Source organism: Podarcis raffonei, chromosome 8 (assembly GCF_027172205.1).
Source record: "Podarcis raffonei isolate rPodRaf1 chromosome 8, rPodRaf1.pri, whole genome shotgun sequence".
Lineage (NCBI taxonomy): Eukaryota > Metazoa > Chordata > Lepidosauria > Squamata > Lacertidae > Podarcis > Podarcis raffonei.
Window position 1 is genome coordinate 2031495 of NC_070609.1, and position 15291 is coordinate 2046785.

The window sequence follows — 15291 nt, forward strand, 5'->3', positions numbered from 1 at the left end:
CGGTCCCAGCGCCTGCCAACCTAGCAGTTCGAAAGCACCTCCGGGTGCAAGTAGATAAATAGGGACCACTTACAAGCGGCCACGTGACCCGGAAGTGTCTCCAGACAGCGCTGGCCCCCGGCCTCTTTGAGTGAGATGGGCGTGCAACCCCAGAGTTGGTCACGACTGGCCCGTACGGGCAGGGGTACCTTTACCTTTACCTTTAAGGGGTGCTCAGAACTGGGGCAGGGGAAGGCGTAGGGGAGAGAGAACTACCCAGAGACTCCTCTGGAGTATGAAGAGCACCTAAACAAATCCCTGGCTGTTTCTCACGCCTCACCCAAAACAGCTGTCAAGGCTGTTGACACATGGGCCACTGGTGAACAAGCCCAGACCAGGGCAGAATGGCTCCTTTTTCTTGAGTCCAGGCCTTAGCTAGACGCTTTGCAGGACAAAAATGCCCTGCTCTGCTCCTATTGGGTTTGACCAATGGGAAGCTCTGCTGCTGAACCCTGCCCAACTCTTTTAATCTTCCCCCCACCCCTGTTCCCCTCCGTCTCCTGACCAACCCATGCAAACAGCCATATCCATCCATCCACTTACGGTCATGCTGCGGATGACTCCGGTCTGCCCCACGACCTGGCTGTCCAAGTAGGTGTCACGTACTTTGACCTGGATGTCGGTGGTGACCCAGTCGCTGGAGCTCTGCTCGATCCCGGAACCTGGTGTGTGGGGGTTGTAAGCTCCTGGAGAGGGAACCCCTGGAGTCATAGGGCTGTAGCCCACTGGGCTAGGGCTTGGACTAGCCTGCAGAGAAAGACAGAGAGACAGAAAGTCAACGAGTTATCAGGGTTCGGTCTGTGACGTCTGTGGATTTAACAGAATGCACTGCTAATTAGGTGGGATGCAGGTGGAGCTGTAGTCTAAACCACAGAGCCTAGGGCTTGGGGATCAGAAGGTCAACGGTTTGAATCCCCACGACGGGGGGGAGCTCCCGTTGTTCAGTCCCAGCTCCTGCCCACCTAGCAGTTCGAAAGCACGTCAAAGTGCAAGTAGATAAATAGGTACCGCTCCAGCGGGAAGGTAAATGGCGTTTCCGTGCGCTGCTCTGGTTCGCTAGAAGCAGCTTAGTCATGCTGGCCACATGACCTGGAAGCTGTCTGCGGACAAACGCCGGCTCCCTTGGCCTATAGAGTGAGATGAGCACCGCAACCCCAGAGTCGTCAGCGACTGGACTTAATGGTCAGTGGTACCCTTACCCTTACTGCTAATTAGACATTTATAGGATTACGCTGCTGTAACACATTCCTTGGCTCCCAATAATATATGGGAATTGGGGTAGTTACATCCCCTTCTTTAAGGTAAAGGTAAAGGGACCCCTGACCATTAGGTCCAGTCATGACCGACTCTGGGGTTGCGGCGCTCATCTCGCTTTACTGGCTGTGAAAGCTGGCTTTTGTCCACAGACAGTTTTTTCCGGGTCATGTGGCCAGCAGGACTAAGCCGCTTCTGGTGAAACCAGAGAAGTGCACGGAAACGCCGTTTATTTTGGTTAGACTTTGGTTATAATATAGAATTAGAAGCCTGGCAAGAATTATGGAATGTGAACTTAAAATTCACGGTTTGTACGGCATTACAGGAAAATGTATGGAAAATGATATACAGGTGGTACCTCACGCCGGTAAAACTGGCAAAGATGTACAGAATGAAAAATAAGAAATGTTGGAAATGTGGAGAGGTAGAAGGAGATCTTTTCCATATGTGGTGGAATTGCAGTAAAGTGAAAGGCTTCTGGGAATTAATTTACAATGAGCTTAAAAAAATGTTTAAGTATACTTTTCTTAAAAAACCCGAAGCCTTTCTACTGGGACTAGTTGGAAAAGATGTTATAAAGAAAGATAAAAACCTATTCCTGTATGCCACAACAGCAGCAAGGACTATGTTAGGCCAGAATTGGAAAACAGAAGTAATACCAACTATTACTGAATGGCAGGTCAAAATGATTAATTATGCAGAACTGGCTAGAATATCGGGGAGAATAAAAGATCAGGATGAACAAAAGTTTTATGAAAATTGAAGTAAATACTTGGATTATATAAGAGATAACTGTAAATCTTTAAAGACACTGGCAGGATTTGACTAACTTCAACAGCTTATGATCAAATAGATAAATGTATAAAATACGTGACATAATGAAAATATAGGATACTTACCGAAGGGGAGGAAGGAAGTCCAAAGCTCAATAGAGCTAATGTTATGTATGAGATGTATTAATACAATGAATGTATGTTTGATGAAAACTAATAAAAAATTAAGTTGGAAACGCCGTTTATTTTCCTGCCGGAGTGGTACCTATTTATCTACTTGCACTTTGACATGCTTTCAAACTGCTAGGTTGGCAGGAGCAGGCACCGAGGAATGGGAGCTTACCCCGTCATTGCAGGGATTCGAACCGCCGACCTTCTGATCGGCAAGTCCTAGGCTCTGTGGTTTAACCCACAGCACCACCTGTGTCCCTCACCTTCTTTAGGGCTACTTAAGACCTGCATACTCTGAGTCATATAGGGTGGTATACAAATGTAAAATGTAATAAACAGTAATACCGTCTGTCTGCTGCTGTGTTTAGAAACAGAGGCACAGGTTGATTTATATGTGGCACAAGAGCTACAGTGCATGTTACTGTGCACATGGCAAGATCTCAAGCTCTTTGCATTTCTGCAATTGATTTAAAAGTTTGCAGGCCCAAATCTTCTATGATACAAGCGCACACGTTCTTTGTGGGAGAGGGAAAATCAGTCTGCAAGCCTTTAGCTGCTTTCAAGGGCAGCAGCCTCAAAGCCATGCTTTTGGTTGCGTGTATGAATCTCAACCGTACCTGGTAAGCCATGGGAGACGGTGTTGGGTGGTAGCTGGCTGGAGAGTGGGTGTTTTGGTAGCCGACTGGGCTAGGTGCCACTTGATGGAAACTCTGCGGGCTTGGACTCGGCTGGTAGGAGCCCTGCGGGGATGGAACGGCGTAGGGAGAAAACTGGTCTGTGTTATACCTGCCAAGAGAGAGAGGGCTTTGGTCAGGAACAGGGAGGGAGGAAGGGAAACACAGTCAAGTCTTCACTGCCCTCCGCCAGTTACTTCCTTACACTCAGAGAAATGGCATCCTGGTCTTGACCTTTAAAACCCTTTGTGGCTTAGGGCCCTCGTATCTACAGGACCGCCTCTCCTGGTCTGCCCCGCAGAGGACCTTAAGGTCCATGGACAACCAACGTTTAGAGGTCCCGGGCCCTAAGGAAGTCAGACTATCCTCCACCAGGGCCAGGGCCTTCTCAGTGATGGCTCCGACCTGGTGGAATGCTCTGTCCCAGGAGACCAGGGCCCTGCAGGATTAAACCTCCTTCCGTCAGGCCTGTAAAACAGAGCTATTCCGCCTAGCTTTTAATTTGAATTCAGCCTATCTTTTATTCCCCTTCCTTCCCTCCCCCTCCCCTTTTATGAAGATTACCTGCTCTGAGACCCCACAGCTAATTCTCCCCTGGTCTCCTCGCTGGCCCAAATAAGACCAATTCAGCCAGCTAGCCCTGGGGGTTATCTAATGCTTATTTCCCCTAAATTGATTTCAGAATTTTATTGTTATTCATGTTTTTATACTGTATTTTATGCTGCTTTTATAATTAAGTGTTTTAAATTTGTTGTTAGCTGCCCTGAGCCCTGTTTTTTAACTGGGAGGGGCGGGGTATAAATAAAAAATTATTATTATTATTATCCTGAATTCTTTGGGAGAACATCAGTTTACTCCACAGAAGAGGACTGTAAAACACTAGGAAATTCACCCACATCTTAGGCAAATAAAATCCTTTCTGTTTTGCTTTCTCCATTCGCAGAGATCAAGAGAGCTCCATGAAGTCCGGGGGGAGGAGGGAGGAGGCAATACAAATCCTGGAAGAAGCAGCAAACCCTCCCTTCCAACTCCAGCGCACTTACATAGCTGGGGTCCCAGGTGTCTGAGGGTTGTACGGCGGGTTAACCTGCGGGGAAGAAGGGTCGGGATAGCCAGGAGTCTGTGGGTTGGGGGTTCCTCCGTAGCCTTGTGGAGAAGGGGTGGGCTCGTCGTCAAAACCATAGTCGAATTCTTCATCCGCCCTACAGAAAAGGAAGTGGGCGGGGGGGGGGGAGGTTGGAGGAGGCAAAAGCGGTCAGCTGGGCCCAGACGGATTCTCGCCTCTCCACCCACCCCCTTGCCCTGAAACCCACCCTCCTCCTCCGATGAGGAACACCAACCTGGAGGGAGTGTTGGGGTTGTTGGGGTCCCAAGCCCCACTCTGCGCGGGGGTCCGGCTGCCGTCGTGCAAGGGGGTCTGAGAGCCGTAGTGAGGAGTCCGGTTTCCTGAAAGATGGACGCATGTCATGAGATTAACACCCAAGACCAGAGGGTGAAAAAGGCAACATCTTTTACATGTATACCAGTGCTATCCTGGAAATCTCCTTTCTCTTGCTTAATTTATTCCGCTCCTTAAAATTAGTAAGAAGAGTTTGGATTTGATATGCCGCTTTATCACTACCCTAAGGAGTCTCAAAGCGGCTCACAATCTCCTTTTCCTTCCTCCCCCTCAACAAACACTCTGTGAGGTGAGTGGGGCTGAGAGACTTCAGAGAAGTGTGACTGGCCCAAGGTCACCCAGCAGCTGAAGGTGGAGGAGCGGGGAAGCGAACCCGGTTCACCAGATTACGAGTCTACCGCTCTGAACCACTACACCACACGGGCTCTCAGTAACTTTATTGAGCTGTGGTTCGCTAACTAACAGGAAACCACACCCAGCAGGTAAGACCTGATTATCCTCCCCACCCCTGCCCCCAAGTGGCCCCCCCCTCCATCCTCTACTCACCATCATGCGACGGAGTCTGTGACCCATACATCGGCGTGCGGGACCCTGACCCATACATGGGGGTCTGAGAACCGTACATGGGTGTCCGTGCATAAGTGGAGGTCATGCCACCTGGTTTCCTTGAACCGCTGTCAGAGGGGAAAGGGAAATGCTCGTTAGATAATAACAGAATCTGGACACACACACACCCTTCACTTTCAAGAACAGAACAGACCCTACATTCCCCGGGCATAAGGAGGAGCCATGCATTCATTCTCCATGTGGGATGGGGCCAATGGGAGCCCGTCATCTAGACACCACCCCACCCCTGCAGCCAATGAACGGCCAGGGACGCTGGGAGGTGTAGTCCAGCAATGCACGGAAGGTCGCAGGCTCCCAAACCTAGTCCAAATTCCTTGGTGCTTTAAGATGATTTGCACTAAAAGCTGGGCCAGTCTGAGTCTGAAGGCAGCCCTGTTTAGGGAAGCTTTTAATGTTTGATGCAAAAAAAATTTTTTTTCCCTTCCAGTAGCACCTTAAAGACCAACTAAGTTAGTTCTTGGTATGAGCTTTCGTGTGCATGCACACTTCTTCAGATACGAAAGCTCATACCAAGAACTAACTTAGTTGGTCTTTAAGGTGCTACTGGAAGGGAAAAAATTTTTTTTTGTTTTGACTATGGCAGACCAACACGGCTACCTTTCTGTAAATGTTTGATGCGTTACTGTATTTTAATATTTTGTTGGAAGCCGCCCAGAGTGGCTGGGGAAGCCCAGCCAGATGGGCAGGGTATAAATAAATTATTATTATTATTATTATTATTATTATTAGCTCTGATCGGAAGGTCCGTGAGAGGTTCAAGGAAGTCAACCAGTTTGGTGGAATCATCTTTCCATTGGGGTAACATAAAACCCCTGCCCTCCTTTTCGGCGTATCCACAGTCCCTGAATGCAGGGAGCACAATGTTTTGGCTCTTCTGTGCCTCTGGGAATCCCAGGTAGTAGGGGACCCCAATCTAGTGTATATTACCAGTGCGTGTACAACAGGGGGAGGGAACTTGTGGGCACCCAGCTGCCACTGGACTACAACTTCCCCCATCCCTGACCACTGGCCTTTGAGTCCAGCAACTTCTGGCAGACCCCATAGGTCCCTCCCCCTCTGCCCCACCAGGGCTTGCAGGGGTTAGGTGTCGAAAGCGTCTTCCCGCGCTGCCCCTCCGCATCCCTTATTCAAACACACTGCCCTGCCGGCTCTTACAAGGTCGTGAGGCGCTGTCGGTCCACAGAGATGGTCTGGCAGGTGGAATGTAGCTCCACGCGGGCGGTGGATTCCGTGGCATCCTTGACCATGCCAATGTAGCCTGTGAGAGATCGGAACCAAGCTTGTTAACCTGGGACACGTAGGGTGTTGGGATATTCGGTTCCACCTTAAGGAACAGGCATGAGCGTTGTGTGCCACATGCCTGTTTACGCTCCAGCACAGCTTGCTGGGAACTTCCGTTTGTGCAAAGCTCTTGCTTTTGCTGCTTTGCTTTGGACACAGAGACCAGACATGTTTCCTTTTGTCCTGATGTACGCTGAATAAACTGCTGGTAAATATGCTCACACAGCCTCTCCTGCCACTTCTGTTTGCGCGTCATCTCTGCTGAGTTGCGTGCCCCAGCTTTTGAAGCTGTGGTTCGCAGATGCTGCAACAAGGACTGGAGTTTGCTTGGCACACCGGCCGGTGGGCTGGAGCCAGCTGGGGGCCTGCCAACTGCCCCCGCTTCCTTGGCTGCATGCCAACATAGGGGGCACTGCCAAACTAAGCCAGCTTCCTCCACCACATGCCTGGGAAACTGAATCCCTCATCTGTGGAAGTCTACCCCGGCAGAACCATTTTCATTTAACTGCGGATCACTTACAATCCCAGGGCGATAACCCTGGCAGGGGCGAGTTAAGAACATAAGAAGAGCGCTGCTGGATCAGACCAAAGGCCCATCTACCCCAGCATCCTGTTCTCAGCAGCCAACCAGACGCCCATTATAGTAAACCTGCAAACGCAACCTGAACCTATGCTTTATGAATCTGTCTAATAGCTGCCTAACGAGGGGGGGCCTTTAATCTCATGCAGCTACCACTTTCAGGGAAGGTAATGATGCTCAACTCAGCTGAAAATGGCTTTTCAGGAGTACTGGGAGCGCTTTCCAAACCAGTTTTCCCAGTCCTGTCCTAATTAATGTGCCGCAGAACTAACGGGAGACAACCTGGAAACACTGCTGTTTTAATCACTTTAATATTGTATTTTTAACCCGATAGTGAAAGGTGGGCAAGAAGTCTTATAGTAGTAACAGCAACAGCCCACAGCCTGCTATGCTTTAAGCCTCTATCGGTTGCTCTCCTGAAACAAGGGCAAGAACTTGGACTGTGTTCCTGCCACCGAGCGAGGGGACAGCTTACCTTTGTAGGGGCCTTGGGAAATCCGCACGGTCTGCCCAATGAGGTCGTTATCTCTGCGCCCGCGGCCTCGGCTCATCCCACCTCCTCCAAAGCCGCCGCGCTGCCCTGTGGAGCGAGAGGAGGAACACAGAGGTGTAGCACAGATACACAAACACTCCCAAAGAGCCTCTGAGTAGAGCAGCTTGTTGGAAACGTCATTGGTGCAGTAGTCGTGCACAACCTTCGCCCACCAATCTCATCAACACCATCAATTAAGGTAGGTAGCCATGCTGGTCTGACGCGGTCAAAATATATTAAAAAAAAAAAAAAGGCCAGTAGAGCCTTAGAGACCAGCTAAGTTTGTTCTTGGTATAAGCTTCAGATATCTGAAGAAGTGTGCATGCACACGAAAGTTTATACCAAGAACAAACTTAGTTGGTCTCTAAGGTGCTACTGGACAATTTATTAATTTTTAAATATACATAATCATCAATTAAATTTGCATACCACCCTACACCCATAGACCTCAGGGCACAACGTAAAAATTACAATACAGTGGTACCTGGGTTTAAGAACAGCTTAGTTTATGAACAACTTGGATTAAGAACGCTGCAAGCCCGGAAGTAGGTGTTTTAGTTTGTGAACTTTGCCTTGGAAGCAGAACATGTTCCGCTTCCTGTTGAGTGTAAACGGAGTCCCCCACTGCTATGGCAAAGCACACCTTGGTTTAAGAAAGGACTTCCGGAACGGATTAAGTTCGTAAACCAAGGTACCACTGTATAAAAAAACAGAAAATACCTAACAAAAGGGAAGACAGCCCAATAATTCCCCCTTGCACAACACATTTTTTAAAGGGCATCAGGTGTCAATCAACCTTTCCCACTGGCAGCGAAGAAGCAGGTGCATGTCAGCGTTCACAGTTTTGGAGGGATTTGGTATTTGTTTCAGTGCCTAGAATAGCAGACTCGCAGCTTATTTGGCGGCTCCCTTGTTTCTTCCTGTCTCCTGCTGCCGTTCATTTGCAGCAGTGCACCTCCTTGCCGGGGAGGGGGGCAGAAGGGGGAAACGGGTGCAACTCAGTTCCCAGGACGCCCCAGCATACGTACCTCCGGCGCTGGGATGCATGGGACTGTTGATGCGAGGACTCATGGGCTGGAAGCCGCCAATGGTGAAGTTTGTGACATCCCGGGGCTGGGGGGAAATAAGAGAAATGAAAAGTTCAGAAAACATCAGTAAGCCCCCACCGCACACCCCGCAATCTGGCACAATGCTTCGGAAAAGGAGTCAGTGAGGAGCAGGAGGGGGAGAGGGGGATCTTGCTTGTGGTTTGGGGGTGGTGGTCCCAGAGCCATCCTTTTGTGGACAGCTAACAATGCTGATGTTTGAAGATTCAGGATGGGGGAAAACAAGGCACTTGTTAACACAGAGCATAGTGGAAATGGCAGCCACAGGATGCTGTGATGGCTACTAGACACCATGGCTCTACTCTGAATCCCAGTTGCAGGAAGCTGCAGGAGGGGAGAGGGCTGCTCTTGTGCTCAGGTCCTGCTTGCAAGCTCCCCACTGAGGCACCTGGTTGGCCACTGTGAGAACAGGATTGTCTGGCCAGAGTGGGGCATGCTCTAGTTATCTCCCGCTTAGAATCATAGAATCATAGAGTTGGAAGAGACCACAAGGGCCATCGAGTCCAACCCCCTGCCAAGCAGGAAACACCATCAGAGCACTCCTGACATATGGTTGTCAAGCCTCTGCTTAAAGACCTCCAAAGAAGGAGACTCCACCACACTCCTTGGCAGCAAATTCCACTGTCCAACAGCTCTTACTGTCAGGAAGTTCTTCCTAATGTTTAGGTGGAATCTTCTTTCTTGTAGTTTGGATCCATTGCTCCGTGTCCACTTCTCTGGAGCAGCAGAAAACAACCTTTCTCCCTCCTCTATGTGACATCCTTTTATATATTTGAACATGGCTATCATATCTTGTATTGGACTACTGCAATGCGCTCTACGTGGGGCTACCTTTGAAGGTGACCCGGAAACTACAACTAATCTAGAATGTGGCTCCCAGTACATTTCCAGGCAGAATTCAAGGTATTGGAGCTGACCTCTAAAGCCCTAAACGGCCTCAAAGGCCCAGTATACCTGAAGCGAGCATCTCCACCCCCATCATTCTGCTCGGACACTGAGGTCCAGCGCCGAGGGCCTTCTGGCGGTTCTCTCATTGCAAGAAGTGAGGTTACAGGGAACTAGGCAGAGGGCCTTCTCGGTAGTGGCGCTTGCCCTATAGAACACCCTCCCATCAGATGTCAAGGAAATAAGCAGCTATCCTATTTTTAAAAGACATCTGAAAGCAGCCCTGTTTAGGGAAGTTTTTAATGTTTGATGCTGTATGGTTTTTAATGTATTGTTTTTAATGTTCGGTTGGAAGCCGGTTGGAGAAACTCAGCCAGATGGGCGGGGTATAAATACAAATAATAACAATAACAATGATAGGATGCTGGACAAGATGGGCCAATGGCCTGAAGCAGCAGGATCTTATTATTTATTATTTGTTAAATTTGTAGACCACGCTATACCCTTAGATCTCAGGGCAGTTCACAACCTAAAATCACACTTTCTGTTTGGCCACTATGGGAGGCAGGTTGCTGGACTAGAAAGGCTCTGCTTAGGACCTTGTGAAACCTGAATGACTACTCAATTCAACAGCCGTGACAGACCATTGTGGATGACGAGGAGAGAAAACAATTTGCTTCGTGCAAACTTTACTGGGCCTTTAGGGTTACCCCTCCAACCACTTCTTTACACCGCAAGGTTATCAAACGTATTAGTCAGAGGGCAGCTAGTAGCAACGCTGAACCACTGATGTCCTTTCTAAAAATGATGACGCTGAGATGCGTTCACACGGAGGTGTGCATATTATCAACAACAACAACAGTAAGGTTCTAAAGAAATAAAAAACAAAGCGCTAAGTGGGTTTGTGCACGGAGAACGAGGTCTGCTCACACAATAGAACCTCCCACCCAACAGTTCCATGCAAGCAAGAATGTACTTGAATCCTACACCCTGCCCCAAATCTATTGGCAGTAACTGCTGGTTGGTCAGAGGGGTTGCAGCCATGATTAACATGCCCCTCCTGAGAGGTGAACTGCTTTCCCTTCTTACCTTTGAGCCCCCGGCCAGAACCAAATGGCGCGTCTTGCACACAAACATGCCCCCGTTTTCCACCAGCTTCTTGCAATGCAGGAAAGCGAAGCTCCTGAAGAGGTGGCGGATCTCGCCCTCGCGACCCTGGAAGGAGAGGGAAGCAGCAAGGGGCGCTTTAGTTCAATGGCAGCGAGCGCAGCCTGGATTGTGCTGGAGGCCAAGGCCCCCGCACAACAGGCAGGCAGAGCTGTCAGATGCAATGGGCAGGAAGCCCCGCGCACCCAGAGCCACCCCCAGCTGTGCAGCTCAGCACCCTCGGAGCCTGCCCTGCTCCTCACCGAATGGGGCCCGTCGATGACTTTCACGATGTCTTTGACGTGGATGTTGTTCTGCTCGGAGTCCAGCGCCACGGCAAAGCGGTTGTCCTTCTTCCGGTTCACAGCCTGGTGCCTGACGGTCACCACTTTGCCATACATGTTGAGGACCTGGGAGGGCGGAGAAAAGGCTCAGAGTCGCAGGGTTGGGAGATGCGGAAGGTGGGAAAACACTCCCTCAGCTCCCTGGGATTCTTTGATGAATGCTGTATGATGAGCGAGGCATATGCTATGTCCTTGCGCACGTGTGCATGCACAAGATCAGCTGAAGGTAAAAGGTAAAGGACTCCTGGCATGGTTAAGTCCAGTCAAACATGACTATGGGGTGTGGCGCTCATCTCGCTTTCAGGCTGAAGGAGCTTGCGTTTGTCTACAGACAGCTTTGCAGGTCATGTGGCCAGCATGACTAAACCGCTTCTGGCACGCTGGGACACTGTGACAGAAACCAGAGTGCACAGAAAAGCCGTTTACCTTCCCGCCGTAGCAGTACCTATTTATCTACTTGCACTGGTGTGCTTTCGAACTGCTAGATTGGCAGAAGCTGGGACAGAGCAACAGGAGCTCACCCCGTCGCGGGGATTCGAAATGCTGACCTTCTGATCAGCAAGCCAAAGGGGCTCAGTAGTTTAGACCACAGTACCACCAGCTGAAAATGACTTATTGTGCCTTAACCGTTAATAGATCCCAAGTGAACATTCTTGCTTTGTAATTTAAAAAACCCCACATTTGTCAGTTCTGGATTTGATCCATTAAGGAAAGCAAAGTAAAATAAAACCACGCAAGATGCAAGGCAGTCTCATCTCTGATGTAAGGAATGGAAGGCAGCAACTCCCATAACCCAACCAACCCGCAAAGGCAGCACCCACCTACCTGGAAGGTCTCCCGCTCCAGGCGGACAATGACCCCCACTGTCTGGGGGTCCAGCTGCACCAGCTCCCCCCACTCGTGCTGGCCGCCAACATCCACGCCAGAGGCTGTCTCCGAGCAGAGCTGAAGGTCTCGGGGGAGGACTTTGAGCTGCAGGAGGGAAGGGAGTGATCTTGAAAAGGCACTTTTGACATTTTGACTTGCGTAACAAAGCACAGATGCAGAAAGGAGAGGTAATTATGAGCTCGGTTCAAAGGCAGCAGGATGGGGATGTGTGAGTGTTCTACACTGGTAAGAGACACATCGCCCAAAACCAACGAGCCTCTCAAGACACCCCCCCACCACCAAGGCCGATACAGAGGCTGTTTTTCTCTGCCTGCCAGCCCCACTCACCTCGTGCATTGTGAGGTCGGAGAAAAGGATTACGAAGTTCTCCTCCACACGGACAATCAGTCCCGTGTCGCCCTCAAAGCGGCCGGCAATCACCTTCACGTGGTCCCCCATTTTGAAGTATTTGCGCAACTCCTGGGCCGGGAATTCTAGCATGTCCTAGTGGGGGGGGGGGGAGGGAGAGAACAAAGAATTGCTGGAAACCGCAGGAAGGGAGAGGGCTCTTGTGCTTAAATCCTGCTTGTGGTTTCTCCATAATGGGCATCTCGCTGACCACAGCAAGACCAGGATGATGGACTACGTGGGCCACTGGGCAGATTTAGCAGGCTCTTCTTATATTCCGTCATGCTCAACGAAGCCAGCCAATAAAAAAAAAGCACGGTGTGTCTCATGCAGGCATCTCATCTAGGATGCTGGACTAAATGGGTCTGTGCTCATCCTTGCTGCAAGCAGGCACTCCCCCACCAACCACAGCATCGAGGGCTCACTCCCAGGTCACATTTCAGCTTGCGGTTGTAGATATCGCTTGGCAAACAGCCTACATTGGCTGTTCCTGGACTTTGGGGGCCATTGGACCCACGCACCTACGGGACCGCCTCTCCTGGTATGCCCCGCGGAGGACCTTAAGGTCCACAAGTGACAACGTTTTGGAGGTCCCAGGTCGCAATGTGGTTAGATTGGTTGCAAGTAGGGCCAAGGCCTTTTCAGTACTGGCCCCGATGTGGTGGAACGCTCTGTCACAAGAGACCAGGGCCCTGCGGGACTTGACATCTTTCCGCAGGGCCTGCAAGACAGAGCTGTTCCGCCTGGCCTTTGGTTTGGACTCAGTCTGACCCTTATGTTTCCCTCCCCTTATGGCTTTGATTTATGGGCTACTTTTTAAATGAGGCTGCATTTTAAATTGCATTTTAACCTGTATTTTAAACTGGTTTTTTCCCCTATTATGATTTTACTGTAATTTTACTGGTGTCAGCCGCCCTGAGCCCAGCTCTGGCTGGAGAGGGTGGGGTATAAATAAAATTGATGATGATGATGATCCCCATGGCTCCATTAATCCCATGGCTCAAATTAATCCCCAGTCCCTCCTGCCCTACAGAAAGCATTATTCAGAACAGAGGTTTGCACAACCCACATAAGGAAAATAGTAACACAATACAATTCAGAACAGTGACCATTGATTGCACATCTATTTGAAATCCAGTTAAAACTATTTAGGTTGAATTAATTCAATGAAACGGATGAAATTGATCCAGCGATCTCAGCTTTCCAAAGCCATTTACACCTCCCGGGGCCCCCTAGGTAATCCCACCGCCCACTTTGGGAACTCCTGGCTGACATCATTATGCACTCAGGATGCCATGACGCCAGAGAGAGGAAGGGAGAAGACAGGGAGCCACTGTACCTTGAGGTCTTCGTGCTTCGGCATGATGGTGATCTTGTTCCCATCCACGCTCAGGATCTTGCCTTGCAGGTTGATCAACTCCCCCTCACACACCTCCACGTTGTCGCCGGGCTGGAAGTTGTGCTCCCGCTCCTTCCCTGAAAGACGGAAGGAGGCAAGTGAGGCGGCACAACCTGGGCAACTTGCCACAGCCCCCTTCCTGAGAGAGAACAGCGTGCGGCGCGTTCCGATGGTCTTGGCCTACCTGGAAGGCGCAATGAGCCCGGGACCATTGGAGGCTGTGGGTCCTCTTGGCGAGGATCCGCGTGAGCTAGGAGCGAGTGCCTGGGGAGTCACGGAGGAGCACACCAGAGGCGGCCAAGGCCAGCAGCCTCACTCTACGGGGGGCTGCCCTTGACACTGACCCAGAAACTCCAGTGGGTGCAGAATGCTGCAGTGAGACTCCTTACGGGGTCCTTGCTGCAGGACCACATTCACCCGGTGCTATACCAGCTGCACTGGCTCCCGGTGGAGTACAGGATCAGGCTTAAGATGCTGGTTTTAACCTTTAAAGCCCTATTCGGCCTAGGACCCTCGTACCTACAGGACCGCCTCGCCTGGTATGTCCCATGGAGGACCTTATGGTCTTCAAACAAAAACTTGGAGGTTCCGGGCCACAGGGAGGTTAGGCTGGTCTCAACCAGAGCCAGGGCTTTTTCGGCTGTGGCCCCGATCTGGTGGAACGCTCTGTCACAAGAGACTAGGGCCCTGTGGGACTTGACATCTTTCCGCAGGGCCTGCAAGACTGAGCTGTTCCACCAGGCCTCTGGCCAAGGCACAGTCTGACCCCCTCCTTTGTTGAGCCTCACAGAACTCCAGCCCAATGGTTGCCATGAATTTGATTTTGAATTGATTTTAGAATGAATTGATTTTAGAATGTTGTGTAACTTTTATTGTTGTTAGCCGCTCTGAGCCCGGCTTCGGCTGGGGAGGGCGGGATATAAATAAAATTTTATTGTTCTTATGATTATTACCTGTGCTTTCCGTCACCACCTCCAAGTCAATGCCTTCCGGTTGGTCTTCAAATTTCTCCAGCTCAGACAGGGTGGGCTTCACTCCTTCTGTGATCTGACGATGCCCAGGAAACAGCACGGGGGGGTTTGGAGGGGGAGAGAAAGCGAAACGACACAGAGCAGGTTGAGGGGGTGGGAAGGACAGAGGCAGCACCATCTGCACCAATACTGAACTTTTCCAAAGGCCTCTCCACTTCCAATCTCTCTCCTGCTTCTGCCAGGGCTGGTTTGCAGATCTCACGCCCTGGGGACATGGATTGCATCGGGAGGGACTACCCAGGACACATCAAAGCAGTTAGAAAGCAGGCACTGGCGGGTGGCCATTAGAGAACACAGTCCTGGTCTGGCTGGACCAATGCCTTCTCACCAGGTTCAAGTCAGCCTCCAGTGCAGAATGTCAGCCACCTGCCATTTACTCTTGTCCAACAAGGATCTATACTGCAGAAATCCTCCTCCACCCACCCTGTTGCTCAGGGCCCCCCCAATCCTCACCACAGCAGACATAGCAAAGCTCTTGAAGAGGAAGCCCTTCCTGCTGTAGCGGTTCCCCTCAAAGATTAGGAAATCCCCATCAGAGGCCACGTCGCCGCCCAAAGACCTGGAAACGAAGGGATGGAGAGGCTTAGCAGTTAGCATGACCAGCAGCAAGAGAGCACAGAATCATAGAGTTGGAAGAGACCACAAGGGCCATCGAGTCCAACCCCCTGCCAAGCAGGAAACACCATCAGAGCACTCCTGACATATGGTTGTCAAGCCTCTGCTTAAAGACCTCCAGAGAAGGAGACTCCACCACACTCCTTGGCAGCAAATTCCA

At 50.5% G+C, this 15291-nt stretch overlaps 1 protein-coding gene across 2 annotated transcripts in view; it reads right to left on the bottom strand.

The window, feature by feature from the left end:
• SUPT5H (SPT5 homolog, DSIF elongation factor subunit) overlaps nucleotides 1–15291 on the bottom strand; it is a 40277-nt gene that overhangs the window by 3251 nt on the left and 21735 nt on the right. For both annotated transcript variants that reach the window (XM_053397627.1, XM_053397626.1), the window contains 15 exons: nucleotides 14970–15075; nucleotides 14439–14532; nucleotides 13426–13562; nucleotides 12027–12182; nucleotides 11637–11783; nucleotides 10731–10877; nucleotides 10411–10536; nucleotides 8359–8443; nucleotides 7274–7378; nucleotides 6093–6195; nucleotides 4857–4984; nucleotides 4252–4357; nucleotides 3955–4113; nucleotides 2855–3023; nucleotides 583–786 (listed from right to left, as the gene is read on the bottom strand). In XM_053397627.1, the coding sequence (XP_053253602.1) occupies nucleotides 583–786; nucleotides 2855–3023; nucleotides 3955–4113; nucleotides 4252–4357; nucleotides 4857–4984; nucleotides 6093–6195; nucleotides 7274–7378; nucleotides 8359–8443; nucleotides 10411–10536; nucleotides 10731–10877; nucleotides 11637–11783; nucleotides 12027–12182; nucleotides 13426–13562; nucleotides 14439–14532; nucleotides 14970–15075 (1972 nt within the window). The remainder of the gene's footprint in view (nucleotides 1–582; nucleotides 787–2854; nucleotides 3024–3954; nucleotides 4114–4251; nucleotides 4358–4856; nucleotides 4985–6092; nucleotides 6196–7273; nucleotides 7379–8358; nucleotides 8444–10410; nucleotides 10537–10730; nucleotides 10878–11636; nucleotides 11784–12026; nucleotides 12183–13425; nucleotides 13563–14438; nucleotides 14533–14969; nucleotides 15076–15291) is intronic.